General features: G+C 46.1%; 4 protein-coding genes across 6 annotated transcripts; 2 read left to right on the top strand and 2 right to left on the bottom strand.

The window, feature by feature from the left end:
* Positions 1 to 117: 117 nt before the first annotated feature.
* Positions 118 to 4,840, bottom strand: LOC132265724 (tyrosine-protein kinase transmembrane receptor Ror). The gene is made up of 5 exons (XM_059766492.1): positions 4,440 to 4,840; positions 4,162 to 4,365; positions 2,421 to 4,094; positions 2,025 to 2,350; positions 118 to 1,957 (listed from the first exon to the last, which is right to left on the bottom strand). Exons 1-5 carry the CDS (start codon positions 4,538 to 4,540, stop codon positions 1,365 to 1,367), a joined length of 2,898 nt encoding a protein of 965 aa, XP_059622475.1. The 5' UTR covers positions 4,541 to 4,840; the 3' UTR covers positions 118 to 1,364.
* Positions 4,841 to 5,052: 212 nt separating this feature from the next.
* LOC132256363 (GATOR complex protein NPRL3) lies at positions 5,053 to 7,166 on the top strand. 2 transcript variants are annotated; one of them, XM_059752725.1, is made up of 3 exons: positions 5,053 to 5,569; positions 5,626 to 6,562; positions 6,624 to 7,125. In XM_059752725.1, exons 1-3 carry the CDS (start codon positions 5,170 to 5,172, stop codon positions 7,123 to 7,125), a joined length of 1,839 nt encoding a protein of 612 aa, XP_059608708.1. In that variant the 5' UTR covers positions 5,053 to 5,169. The 2 variants fall into 2 exon arrangements, with proteins under 2 accessions (XP_059608708.1, XP_059608707.1); XM_059752724.1 differs by having other exon boundaries at positions 5,079 to 5,569; positions 6,632 to 7,166.
* On the bottom strand, positions 7,161 to 9,656 carry LOC132256364 (uncharacterized). Of its 2 annotated transcripts, none has more exons than XM_059752727.1 (4): positions 9,521 to 9,656; positions 8,962 to 9,090; positions 7,895 to 8,420; positions 7,161 to 7,526 (listed from the first exon to the last, which is right to left on the bottom strand). In XM_059752727.1, exons 1-4 carry the CDS (start codon positions 9,532 to 9,534, stop codon positions 7,161 to 7,163), a joined length of 1,035 nt encoding a protein of 344 aa, XP_059608710.1. In that variant the 5' UTR covers positions 9,535 to 9,656. The 2 variants fall into 2 exon arrangements, with proteins under 2 accessions (XP_059608710.1, XP_059608711.1); XM_059752728.1 differs by lacking the exon at positions 9,521 to 9,656 and adding an exon at positions 9,188 to 9,413.
* Positions 9,657 to 9,818: 162 nt separating this feature from the next.
* On the top strand, positions 9,819 to 24,355 carry LOC132256362 (uncharacterized). Its single transcript, XM_059752723.1, has 8 exons — positions 9,819 to 10,005; positions 15,548 to 15,656; positions 15,721 to 17,994; positions 18,416 to 18,602; positions 18,678 to 22,632; positions 22,697 to 22,919; positions 23,044 to 23,163; positions 23,238 to 24,355. Exons 3-8 carry the CDS (start codon positions 15,957 to 15,959, stop codon positions 23,483 to 23,485), a joined length of 6,771 nt encoding a protein of 2,256 aa, XP_059608706.1. The 5' UTR covers positions 9,819 to 10,005; positions 15,548 to 15,656; positions 15,721 to 15,956; the 3' UTR covers positions 23,486 to 24,355.
* Positions 24,356 to 24,507: the final 152 nt, after the last annotated feature.

The raw sequence follows: 24,507 nt of genomic DNA, 5'->3' as shown, positions 1-24,507 counted from the left end.
TCACTCCATCAGCGCGCTTCAGTAAGTGAAAAACTTCCGCTCATATTTTCCTTCTGGGATGTATTTATGAATATTTCTTCTTTTTTTATTACAATAATGACGCGAGTCCTCATTAAATAGTACAATAAATACTCGTAAAATTACCATTTTAAAGTGTCACTTTGAGTCACTATGAAATTTATAAAGTAAAAAAAAGGAACGAACTATAAAATATTTGGCTCAAATGCTTCCACATTAGAAATGAAAGAGTCCTTAAATACCTCCTAAAAACTCTTGTATAAGGAATAGATTTAAAGATACTAGTTTTATGAGAAAATTGGGAGAAAATTGCTTCACTAAGATTTTTTTTTCCATCATAACACTTATTACAATTAAGTTTTCCTACTTCTCTGCACAGTGACGATCACTCTTCTCTAACACCGCCGGAAGAGAGATCCAGAATTCAACACCCCAAGAAGAAATGCTTAGAAATCATCAAGTACATTTGTTGTGTGGCTAAACTCAAAGACGGTCGGAAAATCAATTTCGGACGGAAAGGAATTTTCATTTTTTTTCTCGTTGTTTGAAATCTTTTCTACACACATTTTTTTTTCTATTCAAGTTGAGGAAGTTTGTTTTTATCTAGTGTAATTCTTCGGATCTCTGCATTCCCAAAAACTTATCTCAATTACTATCTATTATATATATATTCCTAAATATTAACGAAACCGTCTTCATCGCTAAATCGTCACTGAATCGAGAAGTTTTCCCACATCCAATCATCGTCACACGACTCTTCAAGCCTTCGCGGCTTTTTCTTTCCTTTCCCTTCCTTTCTTTCGTATATAAAAAATTGTCCATACAAAAAAAAAATGAGATCAATTGCTTGGCGAGAAGATCTGGAAATTATAATCATTGGCAGTCTTTTTGGAGATTCTTCTTTCTCTCCCATTGAAATACTGTTGAACAATTCAAAATGTGTCTCTGGAGGAAATTCTTGGGCACTGGTTTTGATCATCTTTGGATTGATTTCTGTCATTCGATATAAAATGACTTTTTGTAAAGAATGATCCAAAATTTAATAATTGCCGATAAATGCGAATCAATAGCATCCATCAATTTGAGTTGAAATTGATCCAAAACTCTGCTGATTGAGTGTAAAATCTCTTCAGAACCTTTCACTTTATCATCTCCCCTCCTGACTCAGTGTCAGAATCCGCGCGCTTTTGCATCCCCTTCAGAGCACAAGAATTCACACAGAAGAAAATTAAGTAAATCATACCGATATGTCGTCATGGGTGCGCCCAGGACTTGTCCTGGATCAGCAAGTCTCAGTGATGTCTGGTAATTGCGAATCTTTGGGATTATTATGAATTGCTACCACACTAGAACTGCGGATAAGGCGGCGGAAGGCGCTTCGATGGCGACACCATGAGAATTGCATCCCTATCAGCGCTCTTCACGCTCGCCACGCTGCTCTTTCGCACCGCCGGCACATCCATGTCCGGATCGCTGCGCCGCGTCCTCTCTGTGGAGTCCGTGCCACTGTTCAGACGATGCCGATGGTGGTGGTGATGGTGCTTCTCCTTGCCACCCTTAGAGCGCCGCTGGGGCTCGTGCAGTTGCTCATCCGAGGCGAAATTGGCCATTCCGCCGCCCACTGATAGATTAGAATTGCTGGCATTGGAGAGGCGCGATTTGCTGTGATGATGATGATGACTGAAGCTGCCCTCGCGCTCTCTCTCCAGCGATTTGTGGTGCTGATGCGAGTGTCCGCGCTCCAGAGACGACATGTGACTGCCACACGTGCTGTTGCTGCGCTCCTTCGCCGGCGCCTCTGCATCATTCTTGCCCAGCGAGTGTTGACTTGACGACGACGGCGTGATGACCTGACCACGGGAATTTGGCGCTGACATGCTAAAAGTCGATCCTTTGCGACTTCCACCGCCGAAGATTGACGCATTCTCTGCTTGTTCATCTAGAAGAGACGAGAAGAATTGGCATCAGAAAGACTCTCCGAGGTGAAGAAAGGGAGAAAAACTCACTGCGCTTCTTTGCCTGGAACCAGATCTTCAGCCGATGGCCGATTTCGGGGAATGAGGGACGCCGGACTGCCTGCTCGTGCCAGCACTCCACCATCAGCGAGTACACAGGACTCGGACAGGCCTCGGGACAGGGCAGCAGTTGACGCGCTCTCACCATGCTGATCACCTCCTGATTGCTGTAGCCGTAATACGGCTGCAAGCCGTAGCTGTAGATCTCCCACAACACCACGCCGAAGGACCACACGTCGCTCTCCGTTGTGAACTTGCCGTAGAGAATGGACTCCGAGGGCATCCAGCGCACCGGCAGCAGAGATTTGGATTGCACACTGAAAGACCAACACAATATGTTAATCAACAACCCTAAGAGATCCTCTGCAGCAGCATCAGCACACTCACCGATAGTAGTCTGAGCTGTAGATGTCTCGACTGAGGCCGAAATCTGAGATTTTCACTGTTAATGCATCGCCAACCAGGCAATTCCTGGCCGCCAGATCCCTGTGAACATAGTGATGACCCGCCAAATACTCCATTCCGTCGCAAATCTGCATGGCAATGCTCAAGAACTGCACCTGAGTCAGATTCTTCCCCTCATTCGGACTGTTGGCAATGAGAAACTCATGCAAATCACCCTGAGTCATGTACTCAAACAGCATGCAGAGTGGCTCCTCTTTCAGCACCACTCCCAGAATGCAGACAATATTGTCGTGCTTGAGATCGCTGATCAGTTCAATCTCCCGCTTGAAGTCACCCTGGGTCTTTGCCGAAGCATTCTCTTTCAGCGCCTTCACGGCCACGAAAATCTTCTCACCATTGCTTTGAGTCAATTCACCCTTGTACACCTTCCCGAAGGCGCCCTCGCCGAGCTCCTCGACGAATCGCACATCCTGGAGTGTGTACTGAGGCACGCGCAGAGCTGAGGCACCTCGAGAGATTGGTGGACGCTGATTGGGTGGCGCTGGAATGTTGGCAATCCCCACAGGACCACCAGGAACTCCTCCGCTGACATTAGGCAGGAGAGAAGCCATCTCCATAGGGCTATTCAGCCGAGAGTTGCCATAAATGTTCTTGTCAGCATTCGGCAGATTGATATTCTGTATATTTGTCATGCCTCGCTTGCGCCACTTCCGGCACACCACCAGACACACCACACAGAGAATCCCCATGGCCAGTGACACGAAGGAGATGATCACGTACAGCCACATGCGCTCGGAACATCGCGGAATGTTGCACGGCTCGATCACCTTCTCCAGCGAGACGTTGTCCACATAGCACCACGGCTCCGGATGCACACCGCCTGGATTGCGACAGAAGTTCTGACCCACGAGTTCAGGGAAGTCAGCAATCTCCTTCATCAAGCGCGCCCACTTCAAGCACGGCCTCCCCGAGGCACTCGTGGCCACTGTTCCCCTGTACTTCTCGCCATTCTCCCAGAAGCACGTCTCTTCCGGCACCACATCCACAGCAATGCCCAGCGACATGCAGTCACTGTCATCCGGCAGATCGGAGCACTCCTCGAGCTGCAGCAGCTTCCCGATGGCGGGATGTCTCTTCGCGATGGCGTACTCCTTCTGGCACAACTCATGCTCCAGCAATTCACACTCATCCCGACAAATCCTCCTCAGATTCTCCGTGTTCCTCGTGGGCGGATACGGCTTGGAAGTGTAGCCACTCACTTTTGGCTCGCCAAACTCCTTCCGTCGCACATTCTTCGTCCTGGCATCAACGGTGACGTCAAAAGACTCCCTGCGTCGCCTCAGGCGATCACTCACCGCTGCTGCTGTCACCATCTCTCCATCGAACTCCTTATCGTCCACCGCTGGCGTCACGGCGCCCGAGAAGTACACCGTCAGCTTGGTGGTCGTGGCCTGAGTTGCAGGACGCTTGGTGGCCGATGTGTGAGGAAGACGCTTCTTCTTATGCGAATTCCTCTGTGAGTTCCTCTGATTGGCCTCAAAAGTGGCCTTGGCAGCAAAGTATTGATGGTTTGAAAGCTCAGGAGAGCGGCAGCTGGGCAGGATGCTGTAGCAAAGCGACGGGAGAGCGTAAATCCTACAATTAGGATTCATATCTCTGCAAAAGAACATTACAAATTCAGTGAATTCGCAAGATAGCGTCAATCTAATCCCGAGGACATTACTTAGACTCCTTAATGACGCCATAAGCAGCCTTGAGACGCTCCTCAATCACATCAATCGTGACTCCTGGCGTGACAAAGACCGTCTGATTCATCAGGAACGCCTCGCATGTCTTGCCCTGATACACCTGACAAATCGGCAGCGTTGGTCGCCCTAGAATATCCCTCGGTCGACGTGACTCATCCACGGCGTCCACGAAGAAATCCCTGCTCGAGGGCAAAGCAAAGTGCCGGGAATTAGTCACATTATCGCCAACGAAGGTGAGTGAACTTTTAATTACCTTCTGGCATTCACACCCCCAACTCCACCTCCGCAGCCGCCGGGCGGCCAGAGCACTGCCAAAACGGCCGTGCTGAGTACAATTGAAGCGATATTCATCATTTTCGAGGTGATTTTCCGTGGGAAAGACGCTTTTTCGCATGGAAAAGTCTCTGTTTACAAAAATTGTTATAGACAAAACACCACCCCGTGCAATGTCGCCATGTTTATCCACCAAATCACCACGCTTTTCCGCCTCAATTACCACTGTAATCACTGAGCACTGCACGTTGGATCGGGAAAATGGGTGTGATCTTGCGATTTAAGTAATTTGTACACGAGTTTGTATGGTATTTTGCGAGATATTTGCGATTATTGCACACCTATTTGTTTCCCATCCACCCTCCTTGAGCACTTTCGCTCTCACTCGCCGCGAGGGGGTGCCGCATGTCAGTGCGGCGAAAAAAGTGCTAGAAAGCGGCAAATGCAGGAAAATCAATAAAATGTCTCAGCGATTTTTACGAAAATCCCGCAAATGCTTCCAAGAGTTCCAAGAAGACAAATTTTCTTATCGTTTCAGCGAAAAATGCAATTCTCTAGTTCTATAATGCAAAAAACTTGTTTTCAGCGCGCCGCTGACAATGTCAGTTGACAACCCTGCGCGTGTTTTTGTAAACATGTGATAACACAATCACAGGTTTTCTGGATTTCTGTCTTTTCTGGTCGTTGATTGCACTTCTGCATTATCCACGATGGAAGTAAATCCACTGAGTGTGATCCTCGTCAAGTCGGACAGCAAGGGAGATCGTCTCCTCTTCCGGTATCCCTACAATGTTGTGCCGCCTAGTGAGACGAGTCGTCAGAAAGTGAGGAAATCTCCTTACTCCCTGCCTCCAGCTGAGGATTTGCAGTCTTCCCACACCCACACCTCCAACATCTACCAGGGCAACCTCTCAGGCTTCACCGACGAAGTGCTGTCGACGTTATTCGCAGTAAAGCAGGAACTGTGCAACAGGAAGTTCGAATTGAAAGTGAACGACGTGAGATTCGTCAGTCATCCAACGCTGATGCAGCCCAAGAAGGATGAACAGAAGTCCTTCATCCTCGTCAACATTGTCTTTGCCCTGCACGCCCAAGCTAGCTACTCCATAGGTGAGACAAATGCGCCCAATTTGCACTGAAACTGATCCCAAACTCTCCTTCGACAGTGAAATGCTACTACGAGCTGAGCAAGCGCCTGGGAATTGCCCTGTTCTACGAGGAGGATCGCGCTGGATACCTGTCGGATGAGATGAAAATCATGGTGAAGACTCACGACGAGGTGGCCACGATCTCTGAACAGGGTGGCGGCAATGGAATCACGCCCAAAGTGCCTTCCGTCTTCGATCTTGTGCTCGAGCGATCGAGTCTGGCGCAGTGCCTGAAGACTATCTATCACGATCTGTGCACAACGGGTCTGTTGAGTGTCACCATCAACCAGTGGATGACGCTGAGCTTCTGTTTGCCGCAGAAGGCGCACCAGTTCCACAAAAAGGGCTTCATCGTGGAGCCCGAAGCCATCGATCGCTGCCTGGAGTCACTGAAGCCCTATCACGGGATGTTGCTGCTGGTGGATCCCTCAGAACTGCTCGATTGCTTCCCTCCGTCCGGCGCCCGGATGCTAATCCAGCTGATTGAGGTCTACAATCCGCTGAAGAGCCTCCAAAACATGGCCACAGACGCCGATCTGGCCATCGAGCACCTCTACCAACTCGTGGGGCACCTGGTTTACTGGGCCAAAGCCACAATCATCTATCCGCTGTGCGAGACGAATGTGTACGTGATCGCTCCGGACGCACCGCTGCACATCCATTCGCCACTGGTGGAGAAGTTCAAACTCAAGTTCCCCAGAATGTCGCTGTTCGAGGTGATTAGTGACTTCTCCCTGCCCACATCCATTGGTCACCTCACGACGCCTCTACAGCCTCCGGCGCGCCAAGGAAGACTGGCTGAGATGGTGCTGTGGATGCTGCAGCATCACTTGCTGATGCAGCTTCACACCTATGTGCAGTTCATGCCAACAGAGCACGAAGAGCCGCCAGAGATGGAGGAACAGCCCACGGAATTCGACGCTGGAGACAATTCCATTTCCCCGGACGATGATTTGTGAGTATATTGTCAAGAGAAGTCGAAATACAAATGATTTTCTAAAATTGTCTCTCGCCAGACACGCAGGAAGTCTCCTCAGCATGTCCAGTCAACCAATGCCAGTGCCCAACACCAGTCGCCGCTCCCTCACAGACGAACACTTCTCCGAGAGTATCCTGGACGACTCCACGGTATTCGAGAACATCGCAGCGCCACCCAGTTCCAGCCACAAGTCCAACTACAGCACCACGCAGAGCGTGTCGCTGAGCACAGACGCTGGCGAGAGCTTGGGATCGGCCGAGGACGAGGAGAAGACAAAGGAACTCCTCCTGGCCTTCAACGAACCCGAGCGATCGGCCGTGCGACAAGTTCCCGCCGCGTCCAATATCGAGGATCTCGCGCTGATGGTGAAGCTCTACCAAGCGGGCTACTTTGCCGGCAATCATCACCTCGAGGAGATCATCTACTTCGAGAACCTGCGGCGATCACAATTGCTGCAGCTCTTGGACAAGTTCAAGGACGTCCTGATCATCTACGAGACCGAAGATCCCGCCATCGCCAATCTCTACACGCAAACATAGCCAGATTTTGGTTCCAACTTCCTGTTTTTTATTGCTCATAGATCGAAATCTGGCTTCCCCTCGAAAGTACATCCAGAGTTCCGGATGATCTTCTGCGCCGCCCAAATGCCACACTTGACGCACGCCTCAAGCGCCTTCCCCTGCACCAATTGACTGAGGAAGCCACCCACAAAAGCGTCTCCGGCCCCATTTGTGTCCACCACCTCCGCCATGTCGAGTTTGTGCACCGGAAACTCGTGCATCACGCCATTCTGCACCACGAGCACCGGCCGGGCGCCTTGAGTGATCACAACAGTGCGCTGCCGCTTCCTGTTCACCTTCGGCAAGTCCGCCATCAGCCTGGCAATCTCCCGGACATCGCACGTGCCCAAATTCTGCTCCTCCGCGAAAGTCTCCGCCTCCTGAAAAAGACACAACGCTAAATGTGAGTCACGTTACTCTTCTCAAGAACAGAGACGCTCGGTTGACGCTTGTAAATTGACACTCTAATTAGATCTAATGAGATAATTCTTTAAAGAAATTAACATTCTGCGAGACAATGAGCAAGACGAATGAGTGTTTTTCTGAGCAATTTTAGCGAAAGATTCAGGTCAGGTGATCCTTTTTGCTTCCATCATGAAATCAGCGCCACACAAACAAGCCTTCTTTCCCTTATCAGCTGTTATTCACGCGCGCCTCGCAAGACTCAGCTCGACAAGATAAGACTTTGGCCCTGATAAACCGTGATTTGGCACAAATCACCGCGCTCGCCCAACAACCCAAAACTCACCGTTTCATTCCCAAACAGAATATCCACATAGGGCAGCACTTGCATGAGTGGCTCCTTGAAGAATTGCGACAAGAAGGGCGCGCTCAAGTTGAAGATGAACATCTTGTTCCACTCCAGCGCGTGCTTCGCCACAGAGAGAATCGACGGTGGGCTGACGGTGAGAAAGAAGCCAGACACGTAGAAGTACTCGGCATTGCGCACGTGCGCCTCATTCTCCGGCTTCTGCAGGTGGTCAATGGTGAAGTGATTGGCGGCCGCGAGATTCGCACACAGACTCCTGTGATGGCCCGTGATCAGCACGCCACAGGTGCCCGTGGGTGCGTCTTTGGTGTACTGAAACTGCACATTGAGGCCTGCCGCGTGGGCGCGCTCCTCCAGGATCTTGGCATACTTGTCCTGACCCACACAGCCGAAGAACACCGCCACATTTCCGCGCTGCAGAATCCATTCGGCCACGCGCAGAGTATTCTGCACTGAGCCTCCGGCGATGAATTCGGCATTGTAGTTCTCCACCAATTCGCTATACCTGCAGAGAGAGACCAGAAAAAGTGTTTATTAATAGAAAAGCTCACAAAAAATCATCAATTCTCACAACATTTGACTTCAAGAATCCAAAAATGATTAAGGAAAATAAGGAAGATTCGGAAGAACCAAGAGCCTTAAGTGGGGATTTATTGGAAAGTTCTTGACGTAAGCAAATTAGAGAAATAAAATTTTTCGTTTCTCTAAGTGGCAGAAAGAAAAATGGGGAATTAAGTTTAATTGAAATATGGAAAAACGGTGCACGTTTTTTGTCTTATCTCGTCATATCAAACTTCTCTGAAACCTTTGTAGTTGATTTTAGACTTTTTGCCATTCACAAGTTGATTCTAATTCACTCATTCTAGGAATGCTTGCTAATATTTACAATATACTTGAGTTACAAATCAAGATAAACTCACAACAAACCGCACACGATATTGCTAATGAGAAGCAATTAGCTGATAAAACTGGTTTATCAATGAACGTGCTCGGTGAAATTTTGCTGAAGATGCTCGCCTTGGAAGTTGAATGGGAAGAATACTCACATTGGCTTGTGCTTCTCGTCCGCGAGGATGGCATTGTCCGGCAAGAGATCGTACTTCTTCAGGAAGACTTCATCGACAACGGCTGAGATGTCCAGCAGGGGATTTCCCATGCCCAGCAGGAGGCCGTCTCTGGAAGGCAATCACAGCGATTAGCGCTATCAGTCCAGAGCACGTCAAGCGCAAAGGTGCAAATAATGTTTGTGTTGTAAATTGAGAAAATCAGTACCTTAACGACATGACTTAGCGAGACAAACAAACACTGTGTGCTATTAGGCGACTGCTATTTGCGACTGAGGCCCCGAAAAGCGACTCGGAGTGTCACTCTTTGACCCCAAATCTTATCTCGCTTGACACGGCCAACGTCGGAGCTTTACTGGGATTGTTAGGCAAACACCAACAGAGCATTTCTATGGCACCGCTGATTGTGTGTTCGGAAAGCTATCTAGGGGAGTTTTTTGCATTGATTTTCGGGGTCTTGTTAGAGCGTGATGGCGAGAAATGTTTGGTTAGGAGCCCCACAAAAAAGCTACTCTTGCTACTCTTCCACCACCTGATTTACCGAACATCGCTCATTCTGCACAGGCACACTTCACCACGTCAACACTGCTGCGGGGCCGGATTCACCGAGGAAAAACTCCCCCGAAACTACCTTAAAATGAGATTCAACGTGAGATCGGCGACGTTGTTTTGCAACCAAAACACGCACTGAACTCTCGCCCCCACCAGCCGAGCAAACTGCCCGAATCAAACCGTCGAAGGTGCTCGAAAGCGGAAACATGGCGTATTCAGCGGATGTCGCGGAGCTGTCACGACGCCGTTTCCCGTGCTGACCACATGCAGCGCCACCGCCAATCGGAATAATTACTAATATGGCGGCCATTAGAGTTTAGTGTGAATGTTTTTCAATTTCAAGGCAATTTTCAGTGCACTTGGCGCAATGATATCTACGCAAATAGTGTCTACAGAGTGACTAAAGTGCCAGAGATTGGATTGAGACATCATAGTGAGGCGTTTAGCAGTGTCTACAGCAAAATATCCACTGAAGTGAGTGTTTATTGAAATGCTTTTTCCACCGAACTCCCAAATCCATCTTTTAATCCGTCTTCTCCGCAACTTGTCGCCTCAGAAATGTGCAAAAAGTGCCTCAAGAGTTTTGCAGTTGGTTTTTTAATAGTTTTCAGTGAGGAAAAAGAAGTTTTTCACGGAATTTGCCGCTGTTTATTTCCAGTCGACGACTCGGTCGCCACTTCGGAGACATTTTTCTCCCACATAGACATCCCATAATTCCCAGAAAATGTATTCCTTTGGTTGAAAAGAACTCGCCACAGTGTTTTCCGTAATTTTTCCATCGCGAAATAGTGTGAAAAAGTGTTTTTTCGGCGATTTTTCACCTCCCAGTGGACCGAATATCGAATCTTCTCTGAACAGAGCTGATTGTCTCGCTCTCGCACACTGTGTGACAAATGGCGGAGAAATGAGAACGCAGAGCAATGGCGTACGTTTTCCTATCGTTTTGTGGAAGCGAGAAAGCGTTCAATTGCTAACGCCAATTTATCCTATCGCATCGTCCACAAATATTTCCCGCAGCACCTTAGCGGCAAGTGTGGCAGGAAGCCTGTCAGAGCCTTCACGAAGCGAAAAATCCCCCCGAAAGCTTGAGTGGCGAAAATTTTCCATTTGCGCGGTTTTGTTGTTTTATTTTCCTCTCTCTGATGGTTTGACTGGGTGACAAAATCCGCCTATTGGAGTTTTTGCGACGGTCCGTGCGCCCCCTCAGGAGGCCATGTCCAGCTCTCTCTCACGAGAGCGAAAAATCCCTGCAAAATTTCTCACTGCGATGAGCGAAGAATTCTCTCTCGCTCTCTCGCTCGCACTATTCGCCCCGTAGAAGATAGTAAATAATTTATTTTTGATCAAAAAAAATGATAGAGCGAGAACGGGTGATGTTCACCGGGTGGAAAGGAGACGACTAGAGCGGTCGCGATGTGTATTTTTTCTGTCTGTTCGCCTCAGCGAGAGCCAGAGAACGCAAAGAGAGAGAGACTGCGAGATGGAAATGAGCGATCTCGGCGTGCTCGCGTTGCAAAGTCACAGCTATTGCGAATCGAAGGAATATGAGATGCCCGTCAAGTAAGCTGAGAAAGTGTAGGAATAGATTTGTAAAATTTAGACGGTTTATGAAAAGGATTTGTTAATCAAGGATATATTTCCATGTTTTTTTTTAGAGTTGTTTCTTATTTGAACCTATTTTTGCGGGCTTTTGATTGTCTTATTTTCTTGTCTCTTGCTTTAAACTACTTTGTCGATTTAAACTATCTCAAAAAAAAACTTAGATGTAACCTTGAATGACATTTACGGAACAAACCAAAGGCAAATTAACTAAAAAAAATTATTACTTTTTCTGAAAATAGATTAAAGTGTTTCATTAAATCAAAAATAATAGAATCGATCAGTAATCGTTTAGGTAATTTTTCACACCCAAAACGCCGTGAAAAAAAAACAGAAATTCCTTCAATGGTAGTAAAAAAGCATATTGTATAAACAAGATATTTTAAAAGTGAGTTAAAAGATCGTAAAATGCGTGAGAAACGGTACAGTTTGTGGAGCAAAACGCCTCAAGGTCAATTGCTGGGACTCTTTCGTGGCGGCCTGGAGAATCCCAGTGGCGTGAAGGGGATTGTGGTGGTTGATAGGCCATTTATTCTGACTTCACAATTGAGCACAATCTAGGGCTTGTGTTGCTCAACACGCACACACATGACGAGTGAATTTATTTGGATTATATTGAATTTTGTCACTGAGCGCAGGCGTGGTAAAGAGGCGGCCATTGAATCTGTCCTGTTCTCACGCACACGCGCTCTCGCTCTCACCCATAGTGGTCGAATGGGTGTTTATGGGAGATGACGATAGATGGCTGGTGAGGAGAATATGCGATATCAAAAGTGCCTCCACGAAGGGAGCTCAGCGAGAGATGTGTGTATAAAAAAGCGTCAGCCATATTTGATTACACTCTGCACACACATACACACACACATATGCAAGCATTGGCGCTGTATCAATATGAAAATGAATGGTAAATGTATACAATAGCGAATGTTTACATATGAGAGATGGAAGAGTGGCGGCGAGAAGTGTGCGAGACTCGCTCGTGTATCGCTAAAATGTCTATTTCCACTGCTGCGCGCGATTGAATTTAAAATTTGAAATAAGAACACCACACGCGAGAGCGAGACAGCATTCGTGGTCACACTAACTCCATCTATCGCGATGTTACCTCCTTTCTGCCTATCCTATGTCGCGTGTGTTTTTGTCACATACACGATGAGGTGCGATAGAAAAATTTATTTTAAGATGCTCGCTAGTCAATTGCGCTCTCTGTGACTTTCCTAAGTCTTTGCACGGGTGATCGAGGAATTTTTGATACATTATATGGAGGTCCACAAACAGCTGAAATCAGTTGACACACTGTTATGATAAGATATCCATGCTCATTCATGGTCTTTTTCACTGCTGTATTTGCTGATAGAGAGAGAGAGAAACTCTGTGTGATGTGGAGGAAAAAAAAACAATTGTAATCGACTTCCTTCCTCTCTCGTGTTCACACGCACACGAGAGCCTAAAAAAGAGCGCACAATTGGTCAGCATTACGCATTTATTTGCATTTTCAAAATGTGTAAATTATTGAGATTTGGATTTAGGGCCGAATGCTTGTCTTATCCTTGGTCGAATTGAGGGGGGAGATAAATATGTTTTTGTTTATTGTTTTTCTGTAAAAAAAAAAAAATTTATGCACAAATATAAGAGAACCTGAGATTTTTTTTTGCATAAAGGCAAATTCACTCCTGTGACAATTTGTTTACAACACAATGCTATCAATATATCATAATATTTGTTTAAATATATAAACACTGTTGTGGATGCGGTGTTGTATATGAAATTTGCACTGAAGGATTGTTTGTATATATATATATATTTACATGATAATCGCTTAAGAGAGTTCGCACTGTTTGAACGTGGGTAAAAATGTACACAGAAAGGCCAGAAATAGTAGCACAAGTTAATGACAATTGGCAAAAAGAAAACACACCATAAAATAAATAGGAAATGAGTGTGTTGTGTGTATGGTCAATAACCTGAATTTGAAAGAGAGTGAAGTGCATATATGTGAAATAGACAAAAATATTTTCTTTTCTGCTTTCGTACAGTGACTCCAAAATGCGCTATTGTGTAAAGAAGCAATGTAAGGAGGAGTAGAATTGGAGCTGCTGTTTTTTTTTTTTGCAATACACAAAAAATGTTATGCAGTTCTTATGATCTTGTCTGTCAGGACTTTCGCTGAGTGTACAATGCAACAAAAGGGTGTAGATATATATATACTAATCGATATGCAAAGGGAATATTTGAGGTTAGGATGTGAAGACATGATATGTCCCAAGTGGTGAAAATGAGGAAAATGCAGTATTTTTGCACTTGTGTGTGGGATAAAATTAGAAAATTTGCCACATCTTGTATCAGTTCTCTCGCACACACTTGTCAATTGCCAATATACTATATGTAAGCAAAGCAGAGAGAAATTCTCTCTCTTTCACACTATATTTCAGTGCACATGCGCACGATTGCCGTGGTGCGTTCTCTCTGGTACATAGAGTGTGCCAGGGAAAAGTAGTTGGGTCAGGAAGTGCACATTTCAATAGGCTCTTTGAGTATGATGCGATGAAGAAAGGAGACACAAACATTGTTGCCATTTGGGATGATTAATATTTGAAAAGAATTTATGCATCGTTGATTTTTCTATATTCAATAGATCACAATGAAGAATATGTTTTTTTTTAACACTAGAGGCGCTTTGTGACCGTTATGGCCAAATTTGAATCTCAAGCCTTTCTCTATCATCATATTCTTCTGAATTGGCCAGAGTGGCCAGCTTGATCGAAGGGATTTTATATACAGCGCTTCTTAGGGTTAAAGTGTGATTTGGGTATTTGTTTGTCTTTCTGATTCATAATACAATGCAAGAATGGAGAGATTATAAGATGTCATGCAATATTCTATGAGACATTCTTCGAAATATCATGAGAACTGTCTTATTTTGTCCCTTGTTGTCTCCTGAGATTCTCATAGATTTTCATAAGATGTGTCTATTATATCGAATTTCTTCCACTTTTGTGACTGAACAAATGTCGCGCAATGTAGCGCAGTCTCTCCACATTATTGACGATTGTATGTCACTGTATGAGAGAGAGAGAGAGGGGGAGAGAGAGAGTATGTGCACAGCATATGTACACTATCGCACAATGAAAAATTTGCAAAAGGAAGAGAACAGGCGAGTGTGTTGTGTATTTTGGATCAATAGAATGGCAGATTCGAATGCAAACGATGATATTGGGGATTGAGTGACAAGTGTGAGAGAGAAAGGTGTTTGATGTGGATGTTTTGGGGGTGGCTTTTCCTACGAGATCTCTATCTCTTTCTCGCTCTCGCCTTTGGGGGGTGTGAGGGTGGCGGCAAGGTTGAATTTGGGACACCTTGGCTATGTGATACACGGGGGGAAAGGTGGAAGAGGGAATGGTCTGTTGAGGTAGTTTATTGGCATGGGAGTGTGAATGAGATGGACTGCATGAGTTGAGGTGATTTTGGTGAATTTCACAGAGAAACTATGAACATTTGCGGAAAAGGGATGAATTGAGGTGATTTCGTTGTTACACACTGCATTTTTATTCTGTCAGACTCTCCTGAACTCCTTTGAATTGATGGCACATGACGAGCGATGTTAGGACAAATCAAGAATGCATATCTTATGCACTCCACATCTTTGAATCTCTTTGGTGGGGTGAAATTCCAGACGATTGAATGCAGCAGATATACAACAAGTCCCCAAATATTCTGTCTGTAATGTTTGTATTTGAAAACCTTGCGTCACACTGGCAATGTTTTATTAAGCGCAGTACGAGTGGTTTAAATGCCAATACACAAAATACAACAAAATTTTAGGTGTATTTGAGAGAACTATATACAGACATTGTGACTCTTTTTCATGTGTGTGGCGCGGAGAAGAGAGTGTTGCTGAAAAAAAGCAACTTGGAAAATCACAAATGAATATATGTATGCGGAATGGGTGGAATGAAGGAGAAAAAAAAACTGGATGGTTGGCCTTGAGGGAAGAAAAAATCAGTGAATTCAGGGAGTGCGAGAAATATCGGCGATTTGCTGAGTCGCGAAGGCGATGAAAAACTTGAAAAGCTCCAGAAGAAAGCTCTCATGTGAATTTTTGTAAATAGACAGAATATGGATGAAGGAAGTCGTCGTCTTTCAATGTTTTTCTTTGTTTGCAAACCAGGAGCATAAAATTTGGGGTGCGCAAAGTTGCGCAGAAATTCCATTTACTTTCCAAAAAAGTCGTAGAAGAGATGAAAATGTACTTGCAAATTGTGAATTATTTATTGATAGACAAATTATTGAGATACAAAATCATTTTCATTTCTAACATATCTCAATGTTTGTCGATTTTCCATGACACTAGAAGCTCTCAAAATGTTTGCTAATAATTTCAATGATTAATGTGAACTTATTCTCTGTTTACTTGCAGATAAATTCTCTTCTTGTGAGGAGTTTATCGTGGGATCCCTGGAAGAAATCTCTGATGTGTGCGATGTTTTTGCATGTCATGGAAATTGTAGTGTTAGCAGAAAAAGAAGGTGAGTGATCCTTTAAGGTTTTCACTTTGGAGGAAATTTAATAATTCTTCTTACATTCTTCCAGATTTATTTTATGCTAATAGTGCACAAAAAACATAGAAAGGAACGATATTAGTGGCTAGAAAGGTGGATTCTGTGGAGGTAATTCTCCCCGCTTTTCCCTTCTAAGTGGCGAAGGTGAAAAGAAGAGAAGCACTTGAGAGAGAGAGAACGAAGCCGAGACGAACCGTAAGGAGATCCCTTTTGGTCCACACCAAATTGGAATTGGAGGTTGAGGTGGAGCGCACAGAGGACATCGCAATGTCCACCACAGTTCAAGTTCCATCTTCAGGGGGTGGAATTGTGGTGGACAGTGGTCAGGTGATGGCGAGCAGCGCCAGTGATGGCTTCCGTCAGCAGCACAGCGAAGTGGTGGAGGCAGAAGTGGCAGCAGGAGGAGGAGGAGGTGGTCAGAGTGGAGGAAATCTCACGGGAAGTGTCATCAATTTGGCAACAAATGAGATTATAGCGTCACCCCAAATCGTAAAGCTGGAGGAGCAGCAACAGCAGCAGCAGCAGCAATCGAGTGGAAGTCAGGAGATTGGTGGCAATTATCGTGGTCAAAATGTGGTGACGCCACAGCTGATGAACAGCCAGAGTGGATCGAAAGTGCATGTCATTAGCAATGTGACGCTGGTCTCAAAAGCGCAGGCGACACAGCAAACCATCAATTTTGTGAATACAACGAGCAAATCAATCAATTCCAGTGCAAATAGTGGGTATATAAATGCCTTTGTGTCGAAAAGTATTCCGCCAAGCGGCAAAATTGTCAATCTGATGAACCCTATCAAGGGTCAGGCGAGTCAGCAGGTGCCGCCAAAGCCCTCGCCAATTGTGCAGAAGCTGTCAGTGCCGAGGAATGTTCAGGTACTGACGCGTGTACAGACCTTAACGCATCCTACACTTGGTGGGAATATCATCATGTCGCGCCTGGCGACGTCGCAGCCGCAGCAATTTCAGCCGGTCACCAAGCAGGCAACAGTGAAGACCACGGCATTCAATAGTGTGAGCCAGAAGGCGCCCAAGATTGTCAGTGGGACGCAGCAAGTGTTCCCGTCTGGCATGAAGATCTACACGGGCAACGTTGGTGGGCAGAAGATTGCTCAGGGTGTGAAGACGGTGACCAAAGCGGCTCCACTGAAGTCACCAGCGCCTGGTCAGGTGACCAACAAGATCATGAAGCAAGTGTACAACAATGTCAATGCACCAGCACCGAATTTGACGACAATTTCTCAGCAATATCCATCGACAAATATACCAAAATCCGCAGGAATTCACATCCAATCGTCACTCAATAACAACACAGGAGTTCCGGTGAAGTTCAACAACATCTCAACTGGACAACCGATGGGTTCTGTCACACAGACTCGCGCTGTGACGAGTATGGGCAATTTGGTGATTCAGGGGAGTGGTGGTCAGAAGATTGTGAAGTCCAACAAGGTGATTCAAGTGCAGCATCATAATTCGACAATGCCTCAGGCGACATCACAAATTCCCGGGAGTCAGATAAAGATGGTGCAGAATGCCACAACGGTGCCACCATTCAATATCATACAAGGTGGTACGATAAAGTATGTGAATGCTCAAGGGAATGTTACACAGCCGCCGGTGGCGAAGATCAAATCTAATGTCTCGGGGAATCCTGGGATGATGAATCCACTGAATTCGTCAACATATGCAAATTCAGCACAAGAATCTGCAGCAATATCGTCAACAGTGGACAATGTGTCGAGTACAACGACCGATGATATGATGTACATGAACGGCATGTCAATGGATGAGGAGATGTCGGCACGCATTCTTCAGAGTCTCTCACAGAAAGCTGTGTACAACAACAATCGCTACATACAGCAGCAGAAGTACTTAATCACCTCATCGAACACAATGACTACGGAAACGAATCCTGTGCAGATTCATCAGCAATATCCGATGCCACACTATCAGGCGCCAGATGGGAAACATGGACCGGAATACTTTAGGGTGAATACATCGGATTTGCAGACAACAACGACAACATTCATTGACAACATACCGCTGGTGGCGTCCAATGAGGACTACAGTCAGCGCGATCAGAGTCACGATCAGGATGACTATACGGATGGAGAGGAGCAAATTACGGCAAAAGACACGAAGTTGATAATGCAGCATCCGGCACTTCAGGATCACACTTATGCTGCTCCCATGCCAGAAGGCATGGCGAGTCAGGAGACGCCGACAGACACCTTCCAGAACACCAGTGCAAATTCAACGGAGACCAGTCTTGCCCACATTCTGATGGGATATTCATGCAATCAACAAAGTGAGTATTACTCCTGATTGACATTTGTAAGTCCTGTTCATATTCTGGTAATCATGAATGTTCTGTACACTCAACACATCGCTTAATACTTCCGTCTTCAATAGTTTGTCCAACAGTTATTGTGAATGACTAAATTCTCTTACCTAGAATAACTTCCATGTACACAAATTGCTATTTCTAATTTACTATTGAAATCATTAGATATTCATGATGGATGAAAAATTGAACGAGTGAAAGTGGGGTTCAGGTATTGATTTTTTATTCCCTGTAAGAATGTGAATTGTCTGATGGCATATTTAGCGTATAATACGAAATCCGCTGAGCTCTTGTGCATACAAATCAAACTCACTTTCCGTGTGTGGAGGCGAAAAGTAGTTATTTACCGTGGACACACGAAATCACACTGTTTGTCTGTTTGCAGGACACGATGATGATAACAATTCGGTGATAAGCAATGACTCACGGAGTGGTAAGAACGCCCTGGAGAACGATTTGGGTGAGGAGACAGAGACGGCGCCCGAAGGTGAGGGTGAGGATGACTCAGTGACGCGGTGCATTTGTGATCTCACGCATGATGATGGTTACATGATTTGCTGCGACAAATGCTCGTAAGTATTGGAGCTTGTGTGCGGCGTGTGTGTAAAATTGTGCAGAGAAAGGGTTCTAATGAGTGCATTTTTCAGGGCTTGGCAACATGTGGACTGCATGGGAATTGATAGGCAAAATATTCCGGATGAGTACAATTGTGAGGTGTGTCAGCCGAGGCCGGTGGACAAGAATCGCGCGCGGTCGTTGCAGCTGATCAAGCGAAGGGAGCAGCAGCAGTTGATGATGTTCAATCCGCTGCCGCAGCAGACGATTGCCATTGACAGCACTGTGACGATGCCGGTGATGGAGCAACAACAACGAAGTGGTATTGCGCCGCTGAACAACTTGTCGCCGACATCGAAGAAGCAACGAACTTTGGGCAGGAAGAAGAGTGAGGGATTTGTGGGCAAGAGGCAGAAGCGTGACAGTGGCAGTCGGGCGAATGGCAAGCGCAAGGAGACGAAGAAGGGTACAAAGAGGAAGAGTAAGCAGCAGCAGAGTGCAGAGAATGGTGGTGTGGAGAAGAGTGTGATGAATCTGAGGACGTGGATTGAGAACTATGAGCAGGCGGTGACGAATCACTATTCACCAGAGTTGAGGGCGCGTCTGCAGGCGCTGGGGAAGCAGCTGAGTCACCAGCAACTCAACAATCATGCGTACAATTTGAAGAATGTGGGCAATCTGGATGGCAAGTGTGGCACAGTGCCGCATGCTGGTGGGAAGATACTCATCAGCAGTCTGGACTTGACGCCCAATATGCCCATTGTGGAGATCCGGGGGAAGTATATGCTGTCGGGACAGTACAAGCAGCAATTGTTGACGGCCAGCAGTCGGGTGAGTAAGAATCCGGGGCCATTCATCTTCTTCTATCGCCTGCCAAATGACGGGCCTGAGATTTGTGTGGACACACGAACGTATGGCAATGAGGCGAGATTCGTGAGGAGATCATGTCGACCCAATGCCGAGGTGGTGCACTTCATTGAGAAGGGGACAATTCATCTGTACATTGTGTCAATGCTGAACATTAAGGAGAGCACAGAGATCACCATCAGGCATGAGCCTCATGACTTGATAGGCGTGAGTCAGGGAAGTGTCTCGTCGCCCACATCCACTGTATGTGCGTGTGGCTTGACGAAGGACTGTCTGTTTCCCAGCACGGGAGTGTCATCATCTCTGTCACAGTCAACGGGCGGAGGCAAGAGTGCGAGTAAAAGAGTGAATGGAAACTATCATAAGCAGCCGAAAGAGAGTGGCGGCTATAAGCGCAGCAAGAACTCTTTCAGTCGCAATAGATCGACGTCCTCGTCTGGGGAGAGCAATGTGGGCATGTTATCTCCCAATGGACAGGTGTTTGTGCCCACGCAAATTTCCAGCACGGCTCTGGCGCCGCCTAGCATTCAGCCACAGCTTCTGGAAGCGGCGGCAGCTGCATTGTCGTCTCCTCAAGCGAGTCTCCCGCCAACGGTGACACAAATGGTGACTCAATATCCACCGTCGCCCACGAGGAATCAACTCAATCTATCGACAGCCTCATCAGCGACTACCATAAGTGTTCCTGGGACACCAACACTCCTATCGCCCAATATTGAGGCGGTGGCAGCAGTAAAGGAACCCGTCCCTTTGGCTGCTTTGTCACCTATTTTGCCACCCAGTGCCCCGGAATCCCCAGTGAAGACACCCGTAGCGCCACCACAGGTGGTTCCTGCGCCTGTGGTTCCACCTCAGGCTGTTCCACTGAGTCCTGCTTCGGCACCACTGACGCCAAATCCTCCGCCGGCGACGCCAAAACCACCGAAAAGAGTGGTAAAGCAGAAATCAATGACATCACATAGCGCTGAGGATGTTGCTGAGGTGAAAGTGAAGGAGAAACAAGAGGAGAAGTCTGTGGCGAGTAAAGAGGCTCCGGAGGCGCGAAAGCTGACAAGGGAAGAGCGAAAGATGGAGGCGATATTGAAGGCGTTCGAGAAGATGGAGAAGACATCACAGAGGAAGCAGGAATTGAAGCAGCAAAAGGGTTCGGGCAGTGCAAGTGTTGGAACTTCATCGAGTTCCGTGTCGAGACGGCGGAATAGTTTTTCACCTTTTGGCACACAGAAGAGTCTCAAGGATGAGGACGAGAAGAAATTGCTGAACAATCATCAGAAGAAGAAGAAGCGCAAAGGCAGTAAATCTTATCAGCAAGTGAATACTCAGAGGAAGAGACGGAGAAGTCGAATGAATTCCAATGAGTCAGATAATGCCACTTCGGAGGAGTCTGGCGCGATGCTCTCGCCACCGATTTCTGGGGCGTCACTGTACAGGAATAGTGAACCTGTGAAGACGCCTGCAAATGATGATAATGCAGCAGGAATGCTGTTGGCATTGGCGAGGACACCAGGAGGGGCTGGAGATGGTAGGAAGAATGAGCAGGCGGAGGCGGAAGTCGGTGGATTTGCCAGTGTCTGTATGCTAGTCGAGGCTGCTGTGGCGCCGCTGGAGAATCAATGTGTGGAGAATGATTTCAAGTTGCCGCACAAGACAAAGACGAAGAAGACTATTATGAATGAGTGGCTGAATCAGGCGGATGCTGTCACTTATCCGAGCAGCGAACTGTTTGGGAATGCTGGTGCTAGTCCTGGGAAGAATCTGGAGACTCTAGTGCATGCGGCGGTGTCTATTCACGGGACACAGCAATATCGTGGGGTGCACAGGATGCAGGAGGAGCCGCAAAATCTCAGCATAATGGCGAAGAAGGTGGAAGAGTTTATCACATTGACAGACACGAAGGCTGACGAGGAGGATCAGTCGAGGAATAGTGCACAGGAGGAGAGCAGCACTGTTCTCGTGCCGCCGCCGTTACCGACTCCGCCCACAGTTGGTGGGAGTGAGAGTGCTGTGAAGAAGCGATGGCTGCGTCAGGCGATCTCGGAGGAATGCCTGGATGAAATGGTGCCATCGCCACCGAATGGCTTCATGACGCCGCTGAAGAAGAGGCGTCTGGCCAGGCAATGCTCAGACATGGTTGAGGATCTGTCACCGACACAATCGGGGTTTTTTCCGATGACTCCACAGCCTGAGGATGCAAAGATTGAATTTGGTGAGGAACAGAAGCCAGAAGCTAAAGTGGAGATTGCAGATGTGAAGCCAGTTGAGGTAAAAAACGAGGCGGTGCTGGAAGAGGAGGCGGAAGAGAAGAAGACTCTTCTTCCAGTGAAGAAGGAAAATGAGAAAATTGAGGATGTTAAAACGGTGATCAAGGAGGAGATTCATCCAGAATCCTTTGACATAGAACCATTGGAGGCAGTTAAATTGAAGGACCATGGCAATTTGGTGGAAATTGAGGATGTCAATAGTGATGAGATAGCGGATTTGCAGAAGAAAATCCACTCATTTCATGCCGAAAACATTCTCTTCTTGAAGTCAAGGAATAGAAAAGCAAAGCAGAGAGTTGACTCTGAGGAGTTTGTGGACAAGAAGCCACAGAAAGTGGCGAAGAAGAGACAGAGTTCAGATATTGAAGAGATTCAACTTGAACCTTCACCAGCACCGATTGTCATTCCACACGGAATGCCGCCTTTGGAACTTCCTGCGAACTTCAACTCCAGCATTCCGCCACCTCAGACAACAGTGGCATCGTATTCGTCATATCTGCTGAACAATGCTACAAATCTCATGACCAGTATTCCTCCGCCACCGGCTGGTTTTGGTATTCCACCGATGTTCAGCACTTTTCCACCGCCACCACTGGCCAATGTCAGTGTTCCGCCGCCACCGTTGTCCGATTATCTGGACAAGAATACAGCGTTCCGGGATATGTTCACACCGGCAGCGCCTGGATACTTCACCACGCTGAACACACCTCCACCACAGCCAGTGCCGCCGCCGGTTGCTGTTCCATCTGTCGTTCAGACTGGCTTTCTCCAGAAGGCCTCTTTCACTTCGCTGGATCCCATTCCTGCTCCTGTCGCCGCTACGCCGACGCCGAGGGTGTACTCGAGAACAGCCAGTGCTGATCCCAGGCTGAATCCCAACATCAGTGTACCAGAGCCGCCACCAGCGCCCAAGAGGAAGGTTAGTGTGCGTATTTCAATGATTTTAAGAGGACTATTCTCAGTGTGGCTTTTGCACTTTTCAGCTCTCAATCACGGAATACAGGAAGAGGAAACTACAATCCACTGACTTAACGCCAACCGGTGAGAAAACATCGCCACTGACGATTGATAGCGATGGTGGAAAGGAGATGGAAGGAGAGTTTGTCAATGCCAAGAACATGGAATCCAGTATCCTGTCGGAATTGAAGGACGACAGCAGTAGCAGTGCAAGTGCTACAAAAACACCATCGACTCCTGAAGAGAATGGTGAGTTTCTGAGAGAGTTTTCCTGAAAACGCCTCTTAAAGCTTTAAGAGAGTTAATTGTCACTAACACCTTGAATGATAAATGCTTGACTTAATCACAACTTTTGTCCTCTTCTGTCTTGCAGTTCCGTTCAGTCCGACGCCGACGTTGCTGGAACTGCAGCAAGAGTCACTGTCGGAGCGTCTCAAGTCTCTAAAGTCCTACAAGAGTCTTCAGGAGCTAACGAGTGGACTTCCAGCTCGAGGTGAGAGTGTGTTTGCAGTGGCGCAATGTTCCAAATGAGACCATAGAAACTAAAAGGTGGCGTTGCAATTGCAGAAGTGTTCCACAGCTCGGTGGTCAGCGAGGAGAATCCGAATGTGTCCAGCACAACGTGCGATGTTGTGACATCGTCCACGGTGAATGTCGCGAATTGTGAGGAGATGCAGGAAGTCTCGACAACTGCGAGTGAGGAGAGGAGGGACGAGGAGGAGGGGGAGAGCGGGACAAAGGTCGAGAATAGTACAAAAGAGGAGAAGGAGAAGGAGAAGGAGGAGGAAGGAGGTGCCATAGGCGCTCTGTTATGAGACACATGACAAGCTGAGGAGAAAAAGCACATATAATTGCTCAAGTTTGAGATGAGAAGTAGTTTTTTTTCTGTATATAATACGTGAAAATTAGTGTGTAAAAATTGTTTCTTTCCCTTTGATTTTCTTCCTCATAAAGGTTAAATTAGAAGTTCACTTGCTGCAAATATTTCGTAGGTTCGCTAGAGAATAACTGTAGATTATTGATAATTGATGATGATGTGAAGAATGTGAAGATTGGAAGTTCTTCATAAGAATTTCGTTGAGCAATGATCGCATGCATGATGGAGAGAATGTGTGAAGATTTTGTACATAGTATAAATAGTAACTAGAATTAAGAATTTTCCCAATTTTTTTTATACATTGAGTTTGTAAAATTACTTTTACCTGTTCTCTTCCTAAGAAACCCGAGGGAGTGATTTTGCGCGAATGGGAATGACAACAACAAAAGAATTCATCTTTTTAAGAGCAAAAAAAAAACCTTGCATAAGCAGAACAAAATCCAGTACAAAGAAGTAATTTATTTGATATGGCTTTGAATGTTCTTTAAAATCCCATCTTTCTCCCTCTTCTGTGCAGACTATTTTTTATCACTTGATAGCTATTGGTAGATTTTATGGAATTTAATCTTGACAAGAAGAAATATATATAAAGAGTCTACTTAAGAAAGAGGATTTCACTGTATAATGAATTAGAAAAGAAGAATTGAAGAAATATTTTTCAATTTTTATAAAATATTTCCCAGACAGAAAGAAAGAAAGAAAAACCCTAACATTGAGGAGTAAAAAAGAGAAAGATTTAAAAGAATAAAAAAAAACTATTTATTGAGTAAACTAAACTTGAAAAGCAAATAAGAAATAGCAAATAAAATTAGAGATGAAGTTACTAAATTAATAATGTAAGGAAAGATGAGATAAACTATTTTAACTTTTAAAGAAAGTGAAGAGAGAGATTAATAAAGGTGAAGTTTGTTTAAATGAAAAAAAGAGATGATTAAGTAAGAAATTTATTGAATAAATGTA

Source organism: Phlebotomus argentipes, unplaced genomic scaffold, assembly GCF_947086385.1.
Source record: "Phlebotomus argentipes unplaced genomic scaffold, Phlebotomus argentipes genome assembly contig_5, whole genome shotgun sequence".
Lineage (NCBI taxonomy): Eukaryota > Metazoa > Arthropoda > Insecta > Diptera > Psychodidae > Phlebotomus > Phlebotomus argentipes.
Note: the sequence above shows the minus strand (reverse complement) of the source record. Positions and strands in the feature narration are given on the sequence as shown.